Source organism: Coffea arabica, chromosome 10e (genome assembly GCF_036785885.1).
Source record: "Coffea arabica cultivar ET-39 chromosome 10e, Coffea Arabica ET-39 HiFi, whole genome shotgun sequence".
Lineage (NCBI taxonomy): Eukaryota > Viridiplantae > Streptophyta > Magnoliopsida > Gentianales > Rubiaceae > Coffea > Coffea arabica.
Window position 1 is genome coordinate 45,668,058 of NC_092328.1, and position 21,931 is coordinate 45,689,988.

The 21,931-nt window shown below is 34.9% G+C and overlaps 4 protein-coding genes and 1 long non-coding RNA gene across 15 annotated transcripts; 3 read left to right on the forward strand and 2 right to left on the reverse strand.

The window, feature by feature from the left end:
- Nucleotides 1–224: 224 nt before the first annotated feature.
- LOC140004122 (UDP-glucosyltransferase 29-like) lies at nucleotides 225–1,328 on the forward strand. Its single transcript, XM_027236296.2, has one exon. The coding sequence runs from the start codon at nucleotides 516–518 to the stop codon at nucleotides 1,317–1,319; it is 804 nt and encodes a 267-aa protein (XP_027092097.1). The 5' UTR covers nucleotides 225–515; the 3' UTR covers nucleotides 1,320–1,328.
- A 1,718-nt stretch (nucleotides 1,329–3,046) lies between these two features.
- On the forward strand, nucleotides 3,047–6,099 carry LOC113712745 (uncharacterized). 2 transcript variants are annotated; one of them, XR_003453338.2, is made up of 3 exons: nucleotides 3,047–3,663; nucleotides 5,145–5,198; nucleotides 6,056–6,099. It is a non-coding gene; the product is annotated as an uncharacterized lncRNA (long non-coding RNA). The 2 variants fall into 2 exon arrangements; XR_011821698.1 differs by having other exon boundaries at nucleotides 5,145–6,099.
- Nucleotides 6,100–10,247: 4,148 nt separating this feature from the next.
- Nucleotides 10,248–11,835, forward strand: LOC113712744 (UDP-glucosyltransferase 29-like). Its single transcript, XM_027236295.2, has one exon. The coding sequence runs from the start codon at nucleotides 10,248–10,250 to the stop codon at nucleotides 11,679–11,681; it is 1,434 nt and encodes a 477-aa protein (XP_027092096.1). The 3' UTR covers nucleotides 11,682–11,835.
- On the reverse strand, nucleotides 10,925–14,832 carry LOC113712743 (pentatricopeptide repeat-containing protein At3g29230-like). Of its 2 annotated transcripts, none has more exons than XM_027236294.2 (2): nucleotides 12,668–14,832; nucleotides 10,925–12,563 (listed from the first exon to the last, which is right to left on the reverse strand). In XM_027236294.2, exon 1 carries the CDS (start codon nucleotides 14,642–14,644, stop codon nucleotides 12,752–12,754), a length of 1,893 nt encoding a protein of 630 aa, XP_027092095.1. In that variant the 5' UTR covers nucleotides 14,645–14,832; the 3' UTR covers nucleotides 10,925–12,563; nucleotides 12,668–12,751. The 2 variants fall into 2 exon arrangements, with proteins under 2 accessions (XP_027092095.1, XP_027092094.1); XM_027236293.2 differs by having other exon boundaries at nucleotides 12,662–14,832.
- Nucleotides 14,833–17,562: 2,730 nt separating this feature from the next.
- Nucleotides 17,563–21,911, reverse strand: LOC113713068 (alpha-crystallin domain-containing protein 22.3-like). 9 transcript variants are annotated; one of them, XM_027236788.2, is made up of 4 exons: nucleotides 21,605–21,908; nucleotides 20,660–20,759; nucleotides 18,038–18,572; nucleotides 17,563–17,874 (listed from the first exon to the last, which is right to left on the reverse strand). In XM_027236788.2, the coding sequence occupies exons 3-4, from the start codon at nucleotides 18,516–18,518 to the stop codon at nucleotides 17,615–17,617; spliced, it is 741 nt and encodes a 246-aa protein (XP_027092589.1). In that variant the 5' UTR covers nucleotides 18,519–18,572; nucleotides 20,660–20,759; nucleotides 21,605–21,908; the 3' UTR covers nucleotides 17,563–17,614. The 9 variants fall into 9 exon arrangements, 6 of the variants coding, with proteins under 6 accessions (XP_027092589.1, XP_027092587.1, XP_071923802.1 ...); XM_027236786.2 differs by having other exon boundaries at nucleotides 20,660–20,769; XM_072067701.1 differs by having other exon boundaries at nucleotides 21,451–21,908.
- Between the last annotated feature and the right edge of the window lie 20 nt (nucleotides 21,912–21,931).

Genomic DNA, 21,931 nt, shown 5'->3' on the forward strand with positions numbered 1-21,931 from the left:
CTTTAACATTACGTAACGAGAACTTCAAAGAAACATTGAAACCGTAAGGACTAATTGCAGTAAATTCCCTTAAAATATAACTATTTTGTAGTTTATTCACTGATATTATTTTTCTCTTAATTTGTCTATTCGTTCCTAAAATCATTAGTCAACTCTAATATTCTCACCTTGAGCTCATCAACCACAAATATTCCACTTCATTATACGTCCAATGGATCCAAAATTGAGACTTTTTATTATTATATAAGGAATGCTTCCATTCTCCAAACAAAGAAAACCATAAGATTCCAGAGATTCAATCGCCAATGGAGAAGACATCAAACGAATCTAATACTCGTAGATTCAGAGTTTTGATGTTCCCATGGCTAGCTCATGGCCACATGTCTCCCTTCTTAGAACAATCGATGGGACTTACCCTTTTCCTGCAATTTTTCTCCGGGATTATGAAATAAAGAAGATGGCAGCATTTCTCCAAGAATTAAAAAAGAAACGTTCCCGAAGAAGGTGTGCTATCTATGACTAAGAGCTTTGAAGTATCTTCTGACATTGTTTTGCTGAAAGCCTGCAGAGAGATTGACGGGAAATATATTGATCACTTATCTTCCTCTCGTGGAAAGAAGATTTTAGCTGTCGGTCCTCTTATTGAACTAAAACATGATGTTACCAAGATGGAGGAGGAGACGGAAAACAGTTCCCATATCATTGAATTTCTGAATGGTAGAGAGGAATCATCAGTGGTTTATGTTTGTTTCGGGAGCGAATACTTTTTGTCCGAGGAAGAAAGGGAAGAGATGGCATACGGGCTGGAGCTGAGTAATGCTAACTTCATATGGGTAGTCAGATTCCCCGTGGGACATGCCATTGCCCTTGAAGAAGCTCTAGCAGAAGGGTTTCTCGAGAGGGTGAAAGACAGAGGTGTGGTGGTGGATGGATGGGCACCGCAGGCTAAAATTCTTGAGCATCCAAGCACTGGTGGTTTTGTGAGCCATTGCGGATGGAGTTCTTTTATGGAAAGCTTATATTATGGGGTTCCATTGTTAGCCTTGCCCATGCTTTATGATCAGCCTTTCCAAGCTAGACATGCGGTGGAGATTGGCGTTGGCATTGAGATTTTGAGGGATGAAGATGGGCGGATCAAGAGGGAAAATGCTGCTAAAGTCATAAAAGAGGTGGTCGTGGGGAAGAAAGAGCTGGGAGTATCAGTGAAACAAAAAGCTAAGGAATTGAGTCACAAGTTGAGAGAAGAAGGTGAAGGGCAGTTGCATGAAGCAGTAGAGAAGCTCAAGAGCTTATGCAGCAAGAACCAGTCGCAAGAATAGTGAATCCAAGGAATCCCAGGTATCTCAATTGTTTACGACCTTTTTTTTTTTTTACTCATTAATATTTTATGGTATGGATTGTGTGAAATTTATTCACTCTAATGTTTATTATGTGAGGACGATGTACGCCAAAGAAAAAATGGCCATCATATTTGCGGGCATTATAGTTTAAATTTTGTAACTTTCTATTTATTTTTTAGGGATAATTTTAGAAACCTCAGGGGAGGTTTCTGACATTTACACTCACCTCCCCTGTGGTTTGAACAATTACACTAACCTCCCCTGAGGTTACTAATCCTTTACAAATTCAGTCCAAATGATTAAAATATTGTTTTAGAGAGTGAAATTAGAATTTTGTACCTGATTTGCCCTTTGTGCTACATGTCCAATGAATGACAAAGTATTACAAATTAATTAATAATTAATAAATTTTAAGGAGCGTAGTTTATAGGCAAATACGTATTACTTATTTAAAGTACCAGTTCTTTACGGGTATTTTACTTTCAAACATTTACTTTATTACAAATATTTATTCTCAAATACTGGTAGGTTTTTATTTAACAAAAATTAAATATTTGAGAGTAAATACTAATCTGTATTTGAGAATAAATATTTGTAATAAAGTAAATGTTTGAAAGTAAAATACCCGTAAAGAACTGGTACTTTAAATAAGTAATACGTATTTGCCTATAAACTACGCTCCTTAAAATTTATTAATTATTAATTAATTTGTAATACTTTGTCATTCATTGGACATGTAGCACAAAGGGCAAATCAGGTACAAAATTCTAATTTCACTCTCTAAAACAATATTTTAATCATTTGGACTGAATTTGTAAAGGATTAGTAACCTCAGGGGAGGTTAGTGTAATTGTTCAAACCACAGGGGAGGTGAGTGTAAATGTCAGAAACCTCAGGGGAGGTTTCTGAAATTATCCCTATTTTTTATTTATAACTATTTTTATTTTATAGTTTTAAAATTCTAAAAATTCAATGACCAAAAAGCCTTCATGTGATTGGTATGGGCTAGACTAGAATAGAAAGAATGTCTAAAAAATTAGTTACGCGATACTCACTAAACTTTTTTGAGCCCAAATCCATTCTTGTTGAAAACGCATAAAAGACAGCTACAGTTTTCATATAATTTGTCCCCAAACGTATACCACAATTCTCAATTTACCCATTAACTTCTTTTTTTCACTTAACTCTCTCTAGGACAAAACTACCCCTCCATTATGTCAAAAAAAATTTTTTTTTTTTTATCTTTTTGCTTCTATCTTCTCTTTCTTTTTTTAAAATTAGTTTTCTTCTTTCAAATTCTTATTTTGGAGCAAAATAAACAGTTCCTTTATCTATTATTTTCCATTTCTAAAATTGGTATTCATCAAATAATTTAGTTTATGTGTCTTGTTACATATAGTGATTCTACATTAATTTGTATCTCTTTTATTTTTCATAATCCATCTTAACAAAAAATTTAGGATGTCCATTCACTAGGTTACAATTGTGAAGAAATTTTATATGTTTGTGTGTGTATGCGTGTGTGTGTTTATATTTTCTTATAATTAGAAAATCACCAATCAATTATAATCTTAATTTCAACCATTCCTTAAAATTAAAGAAATTAAAAAAATTCCACCAATTTCTTTAAAACCCGCAGACCTCCAGAGTTCTCCATTTCTATGCCAAAGAAAACTGTGTTCAACGATCAAAATGTAAAGGAGAGAGAGGAAATGACAACCATAGTTGTGACTTTGCAACATTAATTACCTCGTTCATTAATCCTTGGGAAATAGACTAAAAATGTTATTTTGTGGGGGGAAAAACTGAAAAAATAATCGCTGGTTCACTTATCAAAAACATGAAGTGAAATGTGAAAGCCCGTCTTTTTCTGTAAATAATGTTATTAATTATTTTACTAGTCGTTTACTTAGTTAATTTATCTCTTTAGAGGTTGGTGTTAATATCTTATCTTATCTCAACCACCAAGGATAGTGGGTGTTGAGGGAGAATGTTTTGTAACTTAGGAAGACATCTACTCAAACTAACCTACTCTTTTCTATCTATTACTCAAATTCTTTGGGGTTGGGAGCCTTTACAACTACAATAGAATAGGAGTTGTGGGGAGAGTTTGGAGTAAACCACGTTCTCTTCCTTGGCCTAAATAACTAACTTGTTTGCCTGTCACTTGATTCATTTGGTAAACACCCAATATACGACAGAGTGGGAAAAAAAAAAAAAGAACGCAAGGAAGAACGTCAAGTGTTGAAGGACTAGTGAAGGGGTAGAGAGGGATTAATTCAATATGGAGAAATCAACACCCTCGACATCTCCATTGGATTGAGTAAGATTTCAATCATGTTGCTTCGTTTACTTATTTGTTTGAATTTTCACTAAGAAAAACCCCTAGGCATATTACTAGGGACCTAGGCTATTGACAAGCTTAAATGTAATTATCAATGTTTTATTAATAGGTTTTATATGTTCAGAACTCTAAAATCAAATGGGTATTGTTATAGTCCTGATCAATGTCTTTGGCACATATTATATCGCTTTGGATTGTTTAGTGTTGAAGGAAATATAGAAATTGTACCCAACAAAGATAAATAACTAGAGAATCAGAATCTTCAGTCTGACATTTGGTACAAATTTTGAAGGCAAAGTAGTGATGGTTTGTTGTGGTCTTTTGGTTAGAATCAAAAGGATGAAAAGAGTCAAAGATTGATCAAATTGGTGGGATTTGCGTAATTACAAAAGCATTGATTACAAATACAAAAAGGGCCATGGCTTTTGATTTCATAAGATTGAGTTTGTAAGAGAAGTCAATTCAACAAAATAAATGAAGAACAGTTGTTGATGATATTAGGAGAGGAAAATCATAGGTTGAGATGATGGGTTTGAAGATTTGTTCTTCTTATTTTTATCTTTCTTCAAAATTTAGTATTGGCCCTTGATTTCAAGATAATTCTGCTAAGGCTCAGAAACTAGTATTTTTAATTGTCTAACTAATGTCTCAGGCCGAATGCATGTGAACTAGTGCTCTCTTATATGATAATCAAGGCTGGAATCAAGTAACGGAGGTCATTTAGGCCAATTTACTAGGACCAACTATCATCATTCTTGGAGCTAGACATAAAGAAAAAATAATGATAGCTTGGGTTAAAAGAAAAATTTTGGGCCTATCAGGTTTTCAAATAAATGAATGAACATATTTTACCAAGCCTAATAGCTGCATTTTAAATATCCTAATATGGACTCACTATAAGTTATTAAATCATTGAAAAAAAAAAGAGAAATTCAAACTTTACTTCCAAGGCTTATATTTTAATTGGTCAAACTCAAGATATCTTTTATTAAATTCAATTTCATTACTAAATAGTATCTAATAAATCCGCAAACCAACTCTAGAAACCCAAATTATCTTCTAAATCCCAGTTGATTAAAAATAAAAGAGAAGAAGTTTAATTAATAAACGGACTTAAATCCTAGGCCGGCCGAACCCAGGACCCGACCCAAGTTAATGTGGGCCATTTTCTACATAAGTAAACAAATAAACAAACAAACAAACGAATGAATGGATAAATTGATAATAAATGAATTCTATATAATCGAGTTAAGAGACTTCCTAAAATTAGGACACCCTCTAAAAAAAAATCGTCTCAATTAACAAACTTTTTTAAAACGGAAAATCTTTTATTTCAAGAAACTATATAAGTATATTTTAGAGAATGTCCAGACACGTTTTCTTGGTTATTTAAGGTAGGGTTAGGCACTTTAAGAATAAGATAATTAAATTAATTAAGGTATATATGTTATTTGTTATAGGCTTGAAGCAAGTTTAACGGTGCACTAAGAATCTCTTCAAAAGCGCAATTTGAGGTAGGTGGTGCTTACCCCTTTGTATTTTTGAAATGTTAAATATGAATATTTTTTTCGAGTAAGAGCTTTATTTTGGTATATGAAGAAATGAATCATGTATGCCTATTTCAAATGTTTTGCAAGCACGAAATTATGAATACTTGAAATATTTTGCTATGCAATATTTTATGGAATGAGTGGCATATTTTCATAAAATGAAAGAAAGGTGCATGTGACGTGTGAAATGATTTTATATTACGAAAAGCTCTAAACGGTCATGGAATAAACGGTAGGGGCTGTAGTCCTGCCTAATGGTCATGGTAGCCTGGTATAGAGTCCGGCCGATTGACAAGGTCATGGTAGTTTGGTATAGAGTCTGGCCGATTGATCTATGTATGTAATGAGACCAATCAATAGTCATGAAACCTATTGGTCACCCACCTAGAAGGGGTTTAATCTCTAGGCTGAGTACTCAGAAGCCAAATATTGCATGTGCTTGTTTATGAGCTATGTTATGAAATGAAATGACATGATTGATATAATTTATGATTTGCAAGTATGTTCAATGAATACAATCATGTCATATTATGTGTATTTCTTAACTATGTTCGGCGGGGGCCACGTCTAGAACCTACGGGACTAAGTGTCACGTCAGACAGAGGCCACTTATGTTTAAGCCACTCACTTTCAATGAGATATGTTTATGTAATATATGAAATAAGATGACAAATGTTTGTAATTGCTATATGCATGTGGTATGGTGTGACCGAATTTGCAAATGTATATAGTATGTATATAGCTACATGATCCAACAGCGGAGTAAGTACTACTCACTGGGCATACGTCGCTCAACCCACGTCCATTTATCTTTCTTGCAGATCAAAGAAGTCAGTTCGTGTACATTTAGAAAATAAGTGAGAAAGGTATATAGATAGATGTTTAAATTCTGAGGAGTTAGAATAAAGTATTTTGTAGATATAATTTATTGAAGTGTACGTGTCTCATTGGTATATGTAAGATTTAAATTTTAGTGAATTTTTGTAAGTTATGGTTATGATGCTTTGTATTTATGGGAGTAAGGTCTCATAGATACGGCGTGCCACGTTGCAAATCCAGTCCAGGGACGTAATTGGCGTGATTCTTAGCTTTTACGCTTGTGAAATTACCAAAATAGTCACTCATAGTTCCACAAGTTTTCTAGCACTTTAGACATTTTGTGTCAAAATGTCTTGTTTACATACAATATACAAAATTTAAGTGGTGAAAGTTTGAGAAGTTTCTTTATTATTATTCTTTTTTTGGTTGGAAGACAATATACAATCAACTAGAGTTAGAAGTGAAATAGACCTTTAGCTCACACTATAATCATAAACTTTGACTGAATTTGAATGTTTTAGGAAGGGGGAAATGAGCATGTTCCTGTGGTTTCATTTTTACTATTGAATTATTTGCCTATGATATGATCACAAGTTTAACTTCAACGGAGTTGTGATAATAGAAGATTGTCTAAACTCGAAAGAAGACTTCAAATGGTGGAAATTGAAAATGAGTGTGCAATTGATCGCATCTAATCAATACATAATATATATGTATATATATATATATATATATAATGAAAGTTGTAATTTCAATTACCCATATTCTCTCTCTTAGGTGGTTTACCTAATTGAAAAGAATTAATGGAAAATTAACCGGTTATTTGGATACTTGAGTTTCAACTATATTTGTATCTAATTCTTTTATAATTAGTTTTCTTTATAGTTTTTCTCTCTTCTAACAACTTTATCTTTTTAGATAAGTTTGAGTTATTTGTTCTTATGGTTCCTCTCTCTTCTAACAATATGATAAATTCATATAATTTTTTTATCCATATGGATTAAATTAGTGTTACAAAAACTTTAACTGGTAACTCATAGATTTATCAATATTGCTGGAATTTGAATATTTGTTGATGTAGAAAATAAATTGCTAAATCTTTTGTACTTAATTAAGTAGGAATATGTAGCTAGATCTATGGTTATTATAAAAATTTTAATTATATAAAAAATATCCACATAAAAAAGTAGATTATCTATTGATTTTTTGATATGCATTATAATATTTGATGAATATTTTTATATTATAGTAAAAGTATGTACAGAAATTTTTAAAAATTAGTATGATAGTTAAAGAAGTTGTGAAGAAGTTTTTAAAGATTACTATGATAGTTAAGTATTTTTATTACATCAATTTTGTAAAATTAATATGAATGAACTTGTAAGATCATCGTTAATTTTTTTTATCTAAATTGTTCATGCTCGCACAAATTCATAACAAATTTTAAAAATAAACTTTGCTAAGGCACAGGCAAAATGCTAGTTCAACTTAATGTTGTACATGTATGGGAGCCACATAACGGTTTGGTGCACTAGCAGATAGAAGGGGACATCTAAAGTACTAGGACAAGATTCACATTAAAGTGGGAGATTTGTAAACCAATTGAGCGTAAACAAATGAGGTTGAGGAAAAAATTATATCAGTTGCAATACAATCATAAAAGCTGTGACACATTAGTTAAAATAAGAAATATTTATTATTTTGGTGCAGTCTAATTGTAAACCAAGGAAAAAAAATATGAATGATCCGTAAGGGGGAAAGATATCATTTGACTTTAAATAAAAGTGTGATTGGATAGAGGTTTAGTTGAACAAAAAAATTAGATTAATTTCATAACACTTTTTGTGATTTGGTATAATGTATGTGAGACAAAATGATAGTCGATAAAATTAAAAAAAAATGATTCAGGTAAGTATGTTGCACACCATGCAATTAGTGTATTAGATTAGGTAAATTTGAGATTGAATGGAATTGATTAGCTAACACAACTTTTAATGAATACAAATTTATTAAGCTTTCAATCCAAATAAGGCTAAATTACTTTTTTTTTTTTGCCCTTAACCGGAATTCTAAGCCAATGTATTTAGGTGATTTTCTTTAAAAGGTTTATCAATCCAATTTTGTATTTTAGGTGATTAAACAAAGAAAAGTAAGAACACATGCATCTATTGAATTCTTCAAGAAATGATAAGCAGAATGCGAGGTATCCTTTGAGGCGTGGGAAAATGAAGACGTGGACTACTCCAGCAGCATTGGGCAGAGACAAATTCATAAGGAAAGAAAAGGGATATAATTTTCTCCTTTTTTCTTTATAAAATTTTCATTAAATTTTCTTTGTTTCATGAATTATTAGAAAATTGTGAGAAGCATGGTTATAAAACCCGACCCGGTCTGGCTCGACGGTCGAACCGGTCAACCCCCAGTAGACAGGGTCAGGTCTCTAATTAGATCGGTTAAGCACCGGAACCATTGACTGGTCAATGATCTAGTGTTTCAACCGAATTAAACAGGAAACCCGACCGATTTTGTGGAGAAACCAGTTTTGAGAAAAAAAATTTTACCCATTTTTTAAGCTCACTACCAAACCATTTTGCCACATGTTAGTTAATTATCATTCTTATACTATATGAACGTTTTATCAATTTTATCTTTATTCTTTTTTTATTTCTCCAAAACAAATTTATTTGGAATCTTTTAATACAAACTTATGACCCCCAAATTCTATAAATTATAAAATATATTTCAAAAATAACATATTACATAATTTATTTTAAAGATAAATATTGTTTTTAATAATTTTTTACACTTAAAATTCGTAAGTAACCTAGATAATTGCACTAAATATAGATAAAATTTTACACTTGAAGTTTGGTGGATCACTAATTAAATTTATGTTTTGCTGATTCTTATATGAATTAATTATTCTATAGCAAATTAAATTAAATGAGCATTTGTTATGACATTATTTATTAAAATTTATATCCTATATCCTATATAAAAAATTATAAGATATAATATTTAAATATATTTAGTGATCTACTTGTTCAACCACTTATCCACTGGTTGAACCAGTAATCCGTTGACACACCTCCTTTGTCGGTCTCCTTTCCGGACCGGGTTTAATAACTATGGCGAGTAGGGTTTGGTGAAGCAAAGAAATAATGAGAAAGGATTGGCTTGTCCATGCACACTCCTAGAATCAGTAGTAGGGTCGTGGAGTACGCTTTTAGCATGTGCGGTGTTGGAAAAAGAGAGAAATGACAGGGCAGTACGATGGGAGCCAAGTCAGCCAACTACTAGATTGGACAGACTTTTTTTTTCTTCTTTTTTTCTTTTTGGATAGTGGATTGATTACACAGACTATTTAAGAGGATAGTATATTCTAAAAGAATTTTAACAAACACAAGAAAATTTTCTGAAAATACCCAATTAATTTAGGGGAAATCATTGCATGAAAATATTTATCTGACGATAGATTTTACATTGACGAACAAACATTATTGTTATTAATTTGTTGTTCATGTTTCTTGGGACTGGGTAATTATGGTAGGGTGAAGGCGTGCACTGTGGTGGGTGAAGTTTTGTGCCTCTTACTTACCCGTTACCAGTACATTTCATTTATTCATGGACCCGTGTTAAAATTGCTTTCGCGTTATGTTTTCGAGCCAACAAATATGGCATATAATAACTTTTTTACAAAAGTCTGATGACAGCAAACGGGTTTTGGCAGGAATAAAAAGAGTAAAGCTGCAAATGGGTCCCCGCATGAATGCTACATACCTACCGGGACTCGGGGCACGGACGGTTGCAGGACTCCTGTAACCCTGTCAATTTTAGTCATTATCAACTGCGCGTAACTTTCTTTGTACATCGTGTAACTTTTTTTTCACAGGATATATTTTCACAACAGATAGTGATGGATCCCACACTTGACGCGAAAATCGAGTTACATGGTGTAATCTCAGCCGCACAAAATTTTAAGGGCCAATCTTGCCCCTTAACCGTGCAGGGATGGCAGTATGATTGAATTAAATATCTTTTTGTCCTCAAGGAATCAAGAGTCAACCACAAAGATTCCACTTCATTATCCGGCCGATGGATCCAAAATTGAGACTTTTCATTATTATTTTGGGAATGCTTCCATTCTCCTAACAAAGAAAACCATAGGATTCCAGAGATTCAATCAAATCACCTATGGAGCAGACATCAAACGACGAATCTAAAACTCGTAGATTCAGAGTTTTGATGTTCCCATGGCTAGCTCATGGCCACATGTCTCCCTTCTTAGAACTATCCAAGAGACTTGCCAAAAACAACTTCCAGATCTACTTTTGTTCCACTGAGATCAATCTGAGTTTCATCAAGAAAGATAGAAACTTGGACGAGTACTTCTCCGCTCATTCAATAGAATTAGTGCAACTTGATTTGCCACACTTCCCTGAACTCCCTCCACACTATCACACAACAAAAAACCTCCCACCTCATCTGAATCCAACCCTCCATGTTGCGTTTTACATGGGAAGGACCAACTTCCAAAACATCCTAAACATTTTGCAGCCAGATTTGCTAATCTACGACATGTTCCAAGCATGGGCCTCGGAGCTGGCTTCAATGTTTCATATCCCAGCTGTTCTTTTCTTAGGCGGTGGAGCAGTTTTCTGGTCTTGGTCGTACTTTTACGATATCATCAATAAAGGATACTCCGGTATCGATGGGACTTACCCTTTTCCTGCAATTTTTCTCCGGGATTATGAAATAAAGAGGATGGCAGCATTTCGCCAAGAATCAAAAGAAAAAGTTCCCGAAGAAGTTGTGCTATCCAAAACTAAGGGCTTTGAAGTATCTTCTGACATTGTTTTGCTGAAAGCCTGCAGAGAGATTGACGGGAAATACATTGATCACTTATCTTCCTCTCGTGGGAAGAAGATTTTAGCTGTTGGTCCTCTTATTGAACTAAAACATGATGATACCAAGATGGAGGAGGAGACGGAAAACAGTTCCCATATCATTGAATTTCTGAATGGTAGAGAGGAATCATCAGTGGTTTATGTTTGTTTCGGGAGCGAATACTTTTTGTCTGAGGAAGAAAGGGAAGAGATGGCATACGGGCTGGAGCTGAGTAATGCTAACTTCGTATGGGTAGTCAGATTCCCCGTGGGACATGCCATTGCCCTTGAAGAAGCTCTACCAGAAGAGTTTCTCGAGAGGGTGAAAGACAGAGGTGTGGTGGTGGATGGATGGGCACCGCAGGCTAAAATTCTTGAGCATCCAAGCACTGGTGGTTTTGTAAGCCATTGCGGATGGAGTTCTTTTATGGAAAGCTTATATTATGGGGTTCCATTGTTAGCCTTGCCCATGCTTTATGATCAGCCTTTCCAAGCTAGACTTGCGGTGGAGATTGGTGTTGGCATTGAGATATTGAGGGATGAAGATGGGCGGATCAAGAGGGAAAATGTTGCTAAAGTCATAAAAGAGGTGGTCGTAGAGAAGATAGAGCTGGGAGAATCAGTGAAACAAAAGGCTAAGGAATTGAGTCACAAGTTGAGGGAAGAAGGTGAAGGGCAGTTGCATGAAGCAGTAGAGAAGCTCAAGAGTTTATGCAGCAAGAACCAGTCGCAAGAACAGTGAATCCAAGGAATCCCATGTATCTCAATAATGTTTATGATGAACTATTCTATGCTATGGATGCGTAAAGATTATTTACATTCATGTGCGGATGATGTATGCCAAAGAAAAATGCCTATCATGGTCTTGAAATTTCATAAAAGTTATGGTTTTTACAGCTCTTTTTTGTGAAATAACTCGTGCAGCATGCTATTCTGAAACTTGGCATTCAATGCAACTTTTAGTGACACAGCAAACTAACTTTCATTTGGCCACAACTAGGTGTTTGTATCCCAAAAAAAAAAAAGTACTTTTTCTATCTTAATTAGTTTCAAAACATGTACAAGCAGCTTCTTTAATTTGTATTCGCTTCATTTCAAATTTTCCAACAAGCGAAAATAAAACTGTCACTTTAGAAGACTTGGATAAATAATTGTTTGGTTCACTCAAGCAATTAAGTCGAAAGGGCTCTGAAACTTCATCAGAATATGAAAATTCATAGTGAGCAATCAACATATATATGCGTGGTAACTACTAAAGAGTTTAGTTAGTTTAATCATGTCACATATTGCTATTCGTTGTTACATGAAACCAGTAGCTGTTTTTTAAAAAGAATAAAAGTATCTGCTGTCACTAATTTTTTGCCATGAAAAATACTTTTAGATGGCTTCCATTGATGAGCATCACGCATTGAAAGAGCATTAGTGATCAAGAAACACTTTATGATGGAAGCCCATTTAGTTACAGCAAAAAAGAGTGGTCCTACCTCTTTTTTTTTTCGAATTCCAGAGCCGGCAATGAGTTGAGCAGCGATAATGGAAGAAGTTGCAGAATCAGCATTACTGTTGAAAAGCCAAAGGATGAACTCCTCATTCCATCCGTGATAGCTGAGAGCCAGAGCAGTATCTTCAAAAATAAATGTACAAGTCAGACGTGCTTCACTTAAGTTTCATAAAGCACAAATGCTTTTTATCTACAAAATCTAAATACAGTTCACATATTACCCATACAAGTATGTTGTCCATCTGTGACAGCATAGCTTTCCTCTCGGATATCAGATCAAGAAAAAGTCGAAGCTTATACATAACTATGCATTAACCAGAGTTCTTGCACGTCTGACTCTGAGAAGAAGCATTGGTAGTCAATGCAAGGGCCAGGAGTCCCTGCATGTCATAAACTGACTTTAAGTGTCCATTCAGGCTAGCTAAAGACCTATAGACCTCTTTCCTTTGTGTATGCCTTGTATCCTTAGCTAAAAATTCATGCACACTGTTTCCTATTTGGATTGAGCTACAACCAGGTACCTTTTCTGTTCCCTGTTGCCTACTTGCTACACGGACGTCCAATGCATCTTGCCATCTTCCAACATGCAAGCTTAAATTTGCAATCAATGTTAAGTAACCAGGATTCATTGGCTCTTGCTCGAAGATCTTTCTTGTCAGTGACTCCAACAACTTTCCATTACCATGGATCTTACAAGCAGAAAGTAAAGTAGCCCAAATGACAGCATTAGGTTGTAAATGCATGCTCTCTATGATCCTTAATGCCTCTTCCAACTTTCCTGCTCGACCAAGGAGATCAACCATGCAGCCATAATGCTCAATTCGTGGTGTAATATCAAAGTCGTGCACCATCTGATCATAAACCCTTTTACCTTCTTTCACCAGTCCTCCATGTGTACAAGCTGAAAGAACTGCAATAAAAATCACATCATCTGGTTTTAGTCCTTCTGAGCACATTTCATCGTATAGGTCTAAGGCTTCAGTACAATATCCATTGACTGCCAATCCTGATATTATTGAAGTCCAAGTAATAATACATCTCTTGTTCATCTTTTGAAAAACTGCTCTTCCATTTTCTACATCCCCACATTTCGCATACATGTCTATCAAAGCATTACCCAGTGGAAGTGACAGTTCAAATTTATTTTTCCTAACATAGGAGTCAACCCATTTTCCATGGTCATGAGATCCCAAGTGAGCACAAGCCGACAGTACACTGACTAAAGTAGTTTGATCAGGCTTGCATCTGCCATCAATTAACATATGATGAAACACGGAAAGTGCTTGATCAAACAAGTGACCGTTAACATAACCTGCAATCATTGCATTCCAAGAAACCACATTTTTTGCTGGCATCTCACCAAAAATCTTCCTTGCTGATGGAAGGTCACCAACCGTTGCATACCCTGAAACCATTGCTGTCCAAGAGACTACACTTCTTTCCGGCATCTTATTAAAGATCGCCTGTGCAGTTTCCATATCACCAACCTTTACATAACCAGACAACATTGTATTCCAAGAAACATCATTTCTTTCTGGCATACGTTGAAATACAGAATGAGCTAACTCCAATTTTCGAGCTCTCAAAAGCCCACTGATAACCGAATTCCATGTCACAATACTCCTTTCCGGCATGGACTCAAACAGCCCAATTGCAGATTCTATCTCTCCACGGCTCATACACCGTCCAATCAACGTATTCCACGAGACAACATCTCTTTTAGGCATATAGTCAAACACCTTTCGAGCCACACCCAAATCCCCACAACTGTTGCCATAAAAATCCATAAGCGTATTCATAACAAAAACACTTGACTCAAATCCCAACTTCACAATCTGATTATGCACCATTTCACCATCTCCCAACGCCTCAAAAGACTCAAAACATCTCAAAAGAAAAGTGAATGTGAAACTGTTAGGCGAAATCATTGAGGCCCTCATCTTTTTATAAGTCAATAATGCATCATTACTAGTCTTACCAATGAAGCATTGAATCAAAGTATTATAAGATATAACACTGGGATTATTCATACTTTCAAAAGTTGCAACAGCATAGTCAAGTGAAAGGTCTGAGGATCGACTTATGAGTTTGGGTACAATAAAGTTGTCATCTTTGAGGCCATTGACGATAATCTGAAGATGGGTTTGTTTCAATTGTTTGATCGTTTTGCATTTCTGCAACAATTGGAGCATAGAATGCTCCATTGCTTTGTAGTATTACCATTCAAACAGAGCTCCCCTTTAACGGTTAATAACGGTCAATTCAAGAAAGCAACATGAGAGGGGCATTTTCGTAATACACAAATACAAAGACATGGTGCTATATTACTATGTCTAGCTTAAGCCTTCTCCAAAAGAGAAAAAAAAAAAAAAAAGGAAAAAGTGGGGACCTAGATCAAGCCTCAAGGAAAATTCTTTTTAAGTGTCAAAAAGGTGCTTTGGACACTACCAAGTAGTTAAGTTAATTATTATGGAAAAATCAAATTGCCCCCAAAAATAGCCTAAGTCTCCCTAAGAAAATAATTGATAGTCTATACTGGTAAATTGCTCAAGTAATGGAGTGTTGATTGATTTTGAGTATTACTAAATTTGACGCTATAGTAAGACTTCTAGTTTAAACTGTTTAACATGGATTTAGTTGCTCAAGTTAACTTGGCTGAATAAGAATTGATTGGCCATTTGACAGAACCATGAACCATATTTGAAAATGATATACTACAAAATACTGTTAAAAGTTACAATAATTGTGAAATTAAGCCTTATTCAAAAGTATTTTTGAGCCAAAACAATTGTCTAGAAATTCATGTTGAAAAGAAAATAAAACTTTCTAGGAATGCTTATCAAAGATCACCATTTTTTTTTAAAATCATTTCTCTAAGAATTGATTATCTTTTACATAAAAAAGCCGTGCTTCCAAATGGTTTTGTATCCCTAAACTAGTTTGTAAATGGCAAAAACTGTTGGTAATAGTTTGTAATGAGAATGTTGAAGTTCATTGTCCCACATTGAAAGAGGATAGAGTGCGCATTGTCTATATATGCATCATTGTCTTGTTTCCTTTACAAACTTGTTCCAAAATATTAGTTTGGAGGGAAAGTTAGGTAGGAAAGTTATTTTAATTTATATCTCATACACTTGAATATGAATCGGAAGATATATAAAATCTTGACAAGGGCACTTGGGGCACCTTGGGGCTTTCTGATTAGGATAGGGGGTTAGAGGTAGTTAATGACGGTTACATTTAGTAGACATATCTATTTATTGGTTAACTACCTATACACCTATTCAATAAAGATTGCATCCTCTGATAGTGCCTTGGATAGGTGCTTCAATTCTTTTAAATAGTAAGATTTTGACAAAATTAAATCACTTTTTCCTTTCATTTGATAGTTTTCAGACTTTGTTGTATCCTAGAGGTAATTTGTCTAACAGAGGCAAATAACACCTTAAAGTGCTTTCACGCCTCAAAGTCTCTGCATTTGTTTAGTTTAGATTTGTTATTTACTACAATTTCTCAACAAAAACTTGGATGAACCGGTATGCAGACCCATTTTATGGACCTCGTGATTGTTAAAAAGCCACATTGCTCCTCCCAAGCAAAGTTAGAGTTCCCGTTCTTGTATTACACTACTATTTTTCAATTGAAAAGAAGAAGAAAAAATCGAAAGAGAAAAGGCAAGGAAAACCCTTCAATTCTAGAGGAACAAAACCTATGATTTTCCTCATTCTTACAAAATCAAACCTTTCATGGGAGGAAGTTCATGAGAGTTTATGCAAGTTAAGTTACACGAATCTGATGTATTATTAAAGTTTTGCTTAGTTTATCGAGAAGATTAATTACAGAGAAAGGAAGAAAGAGTGGAAACATTGAAAGATGAAGAAAAAATTCTTAAGATAAGGAGAACGCAAACATCATACGAAATCTTCGCAGTTGAGTCTCATAAAGACCCATGTAGCTGCATAAAAATCTAATTTTTGCTTATGTGTGTGATTTTTTTATCAATATACAAATTTTTAGCCTCTTTAGCATTTTTAATTGTAAGATTATGTCAATGGATCTAGTAAATTTTGGATCAGAAAAATACTAAAATAGTTTATGCCAGATTAGTAATGAGTTATTAGTTTGCTTGTTCTTTATGTTGCTTGTGCTTTGAAAACCGAGAAAACGATCTCCACAAAAAAGGTAAATTCATATTTCATCTCTTTCTTCTTTTTTTTTTTCGAGATTATGCTAGAGCTGTTAACGAGCCGAGTCGAGCTCGAGCACATGATAATCGAGCTCGACTTGAACCTCTAATCGAGCTAACTCGAGCTCGCTCGATTAGTAATTCGAGCTTCACAAGTTGTTCGAGATCGACTCGGTGTACTCGATAGAAAACTCGAGTTCGAGCTCGAACTCGAGTTTTCTATCGAGTCGAGCTTATCGAGCTCGAAACTCGAGCGAAAACCACGAGCTGAGCTTATCGAGCTCGAAACGGGAGAATGAATTAGGTTAGAATATTAAATACACAATGAAATGACGCTAATACCCCTACTATTCGAGCCTGTTGAGCTTTAATCGAGTCGAGCTATGCTCGACTCGTCTATTAAACGAGCATCCAGTTGAACTCGAGCTCGGCTCGTTTCTCTCAATAAACGAGTCGAGTCGAACCCTTATCGAGCCGGGTCGAGCTCGGCTCGCGAGCTACCCGGTTCGATTAACAGCTCTATATGCTAGTAAGATGAAGTTGGCAATTGGACGTGAGTGAAGATAGAAAGTGAAAGTATTTTTTATGAAGAATCAGTGATGGAAGAACTCAACTTTTGTATGCAATTATGCTTTTTTTTTTTTTTTTTTAAGTTCAAAAATAGGGTATATTGAATTTTGGATTCTATCAGTAATCATCTGATCTGCATTTTACTGATGGTTCTCAATTCATTTTAAATGATATGAAACAATTTTGTTTCATTACGACATATAGCTAGTTTAATTTTCAAAAAAGTATTCTTCCAGGATTGTCAACAAGAATTCAGAAAATGAAAATAGCTTAAAATCTTTGCACAAGTTCGTTGTGTTTTCTTTTCAAAAGAACTTTGTGGGATCGCTCTTCAGAAAGTGCTTGAGCACAAAAAACAGAACAAAATAAGAAAGGGCGAAAGCCATTGCTCTACTTCTCTTGGTGGACAAGATTGTTCCTACTTGTTCATACTAAAGTCTCTTTCACTTTTTACTACGACACCTTCAAAAATGCCGTCAGATCTAAAGTTGGGAGAAAAAAGTCGCGGATCAACTGGTCCTGGAAGACTGAAGGAAAGAGTAAAGGGTCCAGGGGGGCATTGTTGCTGAAACTTCATTCCATAGACTCGAGAATTCCTCGAAACAGTTCTTGCACCAGTTGTTGTCACCCCTCGCACATGAACATTTCCATCGTGTTCGACCTCACAGATAAATTCACCTGCAGTGAAACCATTCTCAATGTCAAATTTGACAAGTATTTGTGTTCCTAGTTTTTAACGCATGGAGTATTTGAATAACAACAATTAGTGCAGACGGATGTAACTAAGTTGGACATTGGCACAAGCAAGATGTGGAAAATAAAGAGGCAGAGCTATTTATACCAGGATCTTTCTTTACTCCAGGTAGGGCGACACAAAAGTAATATGCTGACTTGCTAACACCAATATCTACAGCTCCTACGGGTGGCCCAATTCCTCCTCTATTTGCTGCTCCATTCAAGATGACACGCAAATCTGAGCTACGTTCTTGCATATTGGGAATGGGAAGAAGGGGCATCATACAAGGTCCATACAGTGAATTGTTTGTTTGTAACATGGATGTCTGAGGATCACAAAGAAGCTGGTTCTGCAGATCATATTGGAAGTTCATTGATGCATCATGATTTTCAGGTTCATCAGAATCCCGAGTGCTAGGGACTGCAGTAAGAGGTGAACGATCACAACAGTGGCTCTTTTTCGCATCATCCTGAGATGTTCTTGAAGAACTATCATGGTCATCATTAACTTCATTCGCAAATCTTTCCCTGCTGCTGCTTTTCCAAACTATTCTCTTAACCTTCATCTCTGGATGTAAGTTATTCATTCTGATTTTAAAGTATCTCCAATGGAAGTATAATTATGCGCCCTCAAAGTTTATCTATAATAAGATTGTCAATACAACATCATAAGGGCAAATAAACAAAAATAGGAAGAAGAAGAAGATTAAGGAAAAGTTAAGCTCATTGTATACTAGTTTCTTTGCATGTATCAATTAGATGGCCATGTCAAGTAGGGTGTGTTTGTTAGTCATCTTACTTTGCATCAATAGTTGAAAAGCAATTAGTTAAATCCCACCAGTATCAAAAACTAATCATAATTGTTCCACGGGATAATCAGAACCTTCCTTAAGATGGGTTCACAAGACAATATTTTTCCACATTAAAACTTGGGTGTGAAAAACTACTACTGCTTTTTCATATTCTGTAAGTCCTTGGATCATAGTGTCCTCACTTACAGTTAACAAAACTCCAATATCTAATCAATTCACTTACCCATTCTAGAAGTAGTTGTCTAGTTCAATCAATAAAGAAACACATGTAGCCACCAAAATCACAAGTCTAATCATCATCGTCAAGTTCTAAAGATAAGCAAGTGCCAGATACAAGCACATACTGGATTTAGGGTGGGAAACATTGGAGCAATGCGAGGTAATATAATAATATAATAATAAAGTGAAGAATAAATGAATTAATTGAACACATTCACTGCAAACATAAGCAGTTTAAATATTATTATGAAACACAGAAACAGAATCTGTGTCCTGCATGCCGCCATTCAGTCGACCACCCGAGGAATTACAGATTCGGAAGCACAAATATATGGATAATTTGCAGCAAGTGGTCATGACTACCAAGTAAAACTAGTAGCCAAATAAAAAGCCCACAACACGTATGCACCATTCAAACAATAAAAGACTTTGATCCTGCACCATGCATTATCAAGCACTAACGCTACTTACTTTTTCCCCAAATGCCACCAAGAACTAAGGCCCTGTTTGGTTCCAAGAAACCAGTGAGGAAATGGAAAGTGAATTCCTTGTAGAAACCTACTCCTTTCTCTTGTTTGGTAAACAAAGGAAAGTAGTAGGGAAATGGAAAAGAATTCCACGGAAAGTAATTCTTTTTCTGAATCATGGATTTTGTGAAAAAAATGGGATAGGAAAACATGAAAAGATAAAGAGAACTCATCTTAAATCAATCATAATCAATTTTGATGAAGCTGAACTTTGATGAATGATGATTCTCACTCTTAAAATTGCCTAACAATTGTATTGTATTTTAATTTACTTTAAGTATAGTGGACAACCATGGTTAGGTTCTAAATGGTGGACAACATTGACAATTCAATTGATTATGTAAACAATTCTATAGTGAGTAAGCTGGTAAGAGAATTGCATTGTTACAAAACTAAGTTCAAAAGCAAGCTTGAATCATCAAACTCCATAAAATTGAAACAAGTAATGTATTAATAAAACTGAAAAATAACCAACATGTTAACCCAAAGAATTCAAAAGAAATAAAAAGTTGCAAAATTCACCAAAATTTAGCTCTCTTTATTCCAAAAAAAGGCCTAATAATCTGAAATTACATCAAAATCCACTACCTCATAAATTTATGGTAAAATATCAACTGAGTTATGGTTTCTTTGCTTTTTGGAGAAACAAAAGAATGAAAAGTAACCTTTGTAGTTGCAACTGCTGCATATAAGGCAGTTTATTTGAACTATTTCATAGTTAAAAGGTTGAAAATAGATAAAGGGTACAACCTTTCTATGCATAATAGTAATGCTTTTTATTACTGAATCATTTGCTATTACAGAGCTATAACCATATCCTAGTCGACAGCAGCAAGGCCACAAAAGAAATTTTTCAATACATTGGCTGCTCAATTATGCCTCCAACATTTACACTTCGGAGGCTCTATCTGCGAGTAATACATCTTCTTAGCGCATTCGATTACATTAGGACAGAGGATTCTACTAAGGGAAGAGAACCATGTCCTTCAATATGACTCCGTCACATACCTATCTTCTTGGAACACTGCATTCACATTCAATTTTTTGCACATGCTCTAGAAACTTGTCATTGGCATCTGATCAACAATAGCATGTACAACCACATTTTAACAAAGAAATCTCATTTTGCAGTAACATTGCTGAATTTTTGTCGAAACTCAAACGTCTTACCGTTGCCATGGTCGAAATTACATAAAATGAGATTGAGGCAAAGCAAATTCAAGAGTCCGCTGGACAAAATACAACCATAGATAACTTATAGAAATCCAACCTGCAATACCCTTAAAAACGATAAATAATTGTCAGTTTGGTTATTTAACATCACAAACATCTCAAGTTTATGGATGTCATGAGTTAGTTAGAAGTTTCAAGAATTTCACATATCTTTCCATGTAGATTACACAATGTGATGTCACATCACATATGGTTGGTTCTTATATCTGGACTAAACTGATGAAGTTAAGTTCTTTTCTGTATCTTAGTCATAATGACAAATATCTTCCTAAGGCTAAACTGCTAATTTAATAATATTCTAAAAGGATTCTGATCATCCCCGTTTTACTCCCGATGGTCATGTAGGATTAAGAATCTTAAACTTGCTTGCATGGTTGTAAATCAGAAAATTCAAAGAATATATCAATTAAATGTTGGTAAGATCAAGATTAGCTGTGACTTTAGTGCTTAATGAAGGTAACTTAAGTTAGCTTGAGCAGATACAGAACAAGTCAAAATTCATCTCCTTATACAACCAATGCATGTATGATTAATAGACATAAAAATCTATGCAGACCCATATACAAATTTCTAAGGCCATGAATCAGGAATACTATACATATCAACCTACATTACAGGTATAACCACGAAAATCATCACCATCAAACGGTTTGAGAGATTGAACAGCTTGGAATGGTACTAACATAGTCTACTCACAACACCAAAGCGAAAAAAAAAAATCAGTTTACCTGAATACAAAACAATAATAAGTATAAATCTCTTGAATGAACAGGAAAAAACCAATTCCTATGCCCATGGAAACAGAAGAAAAGCAACAGAATTTAGAAAAAGGACCCCCGAGGGGAGGGGGGTAGGGAACTGAAAGTCTCCAAGGGAGCAAACCTATGCCAAAAAAGAGCAATTCGTTTTTATTTTGCACTTCCCCTGAGCCTTCTATCGTCCTTTCTCTAAAATTGGCAACGCCGACTGCCGGAAACCACGTTGGAGAAGGAAATCTAGTGGCTAGAGAGGAGAAAAAATTGTTTGAGAGAGGCTAGGGTTCGATTGCAAAGGGGAGACGTTTTTTAATTTGACCCGATTTCTCTTATTACCCGGTAGGATCCACATTTGGCCCAGTCCTTCGATATTTTTACCCAAATAGAGTCCGCATATTGACCCGGTTCTCAGTGATTTCCTTCATTTCCTCCCATTCTCGTAAGGAAACATTTG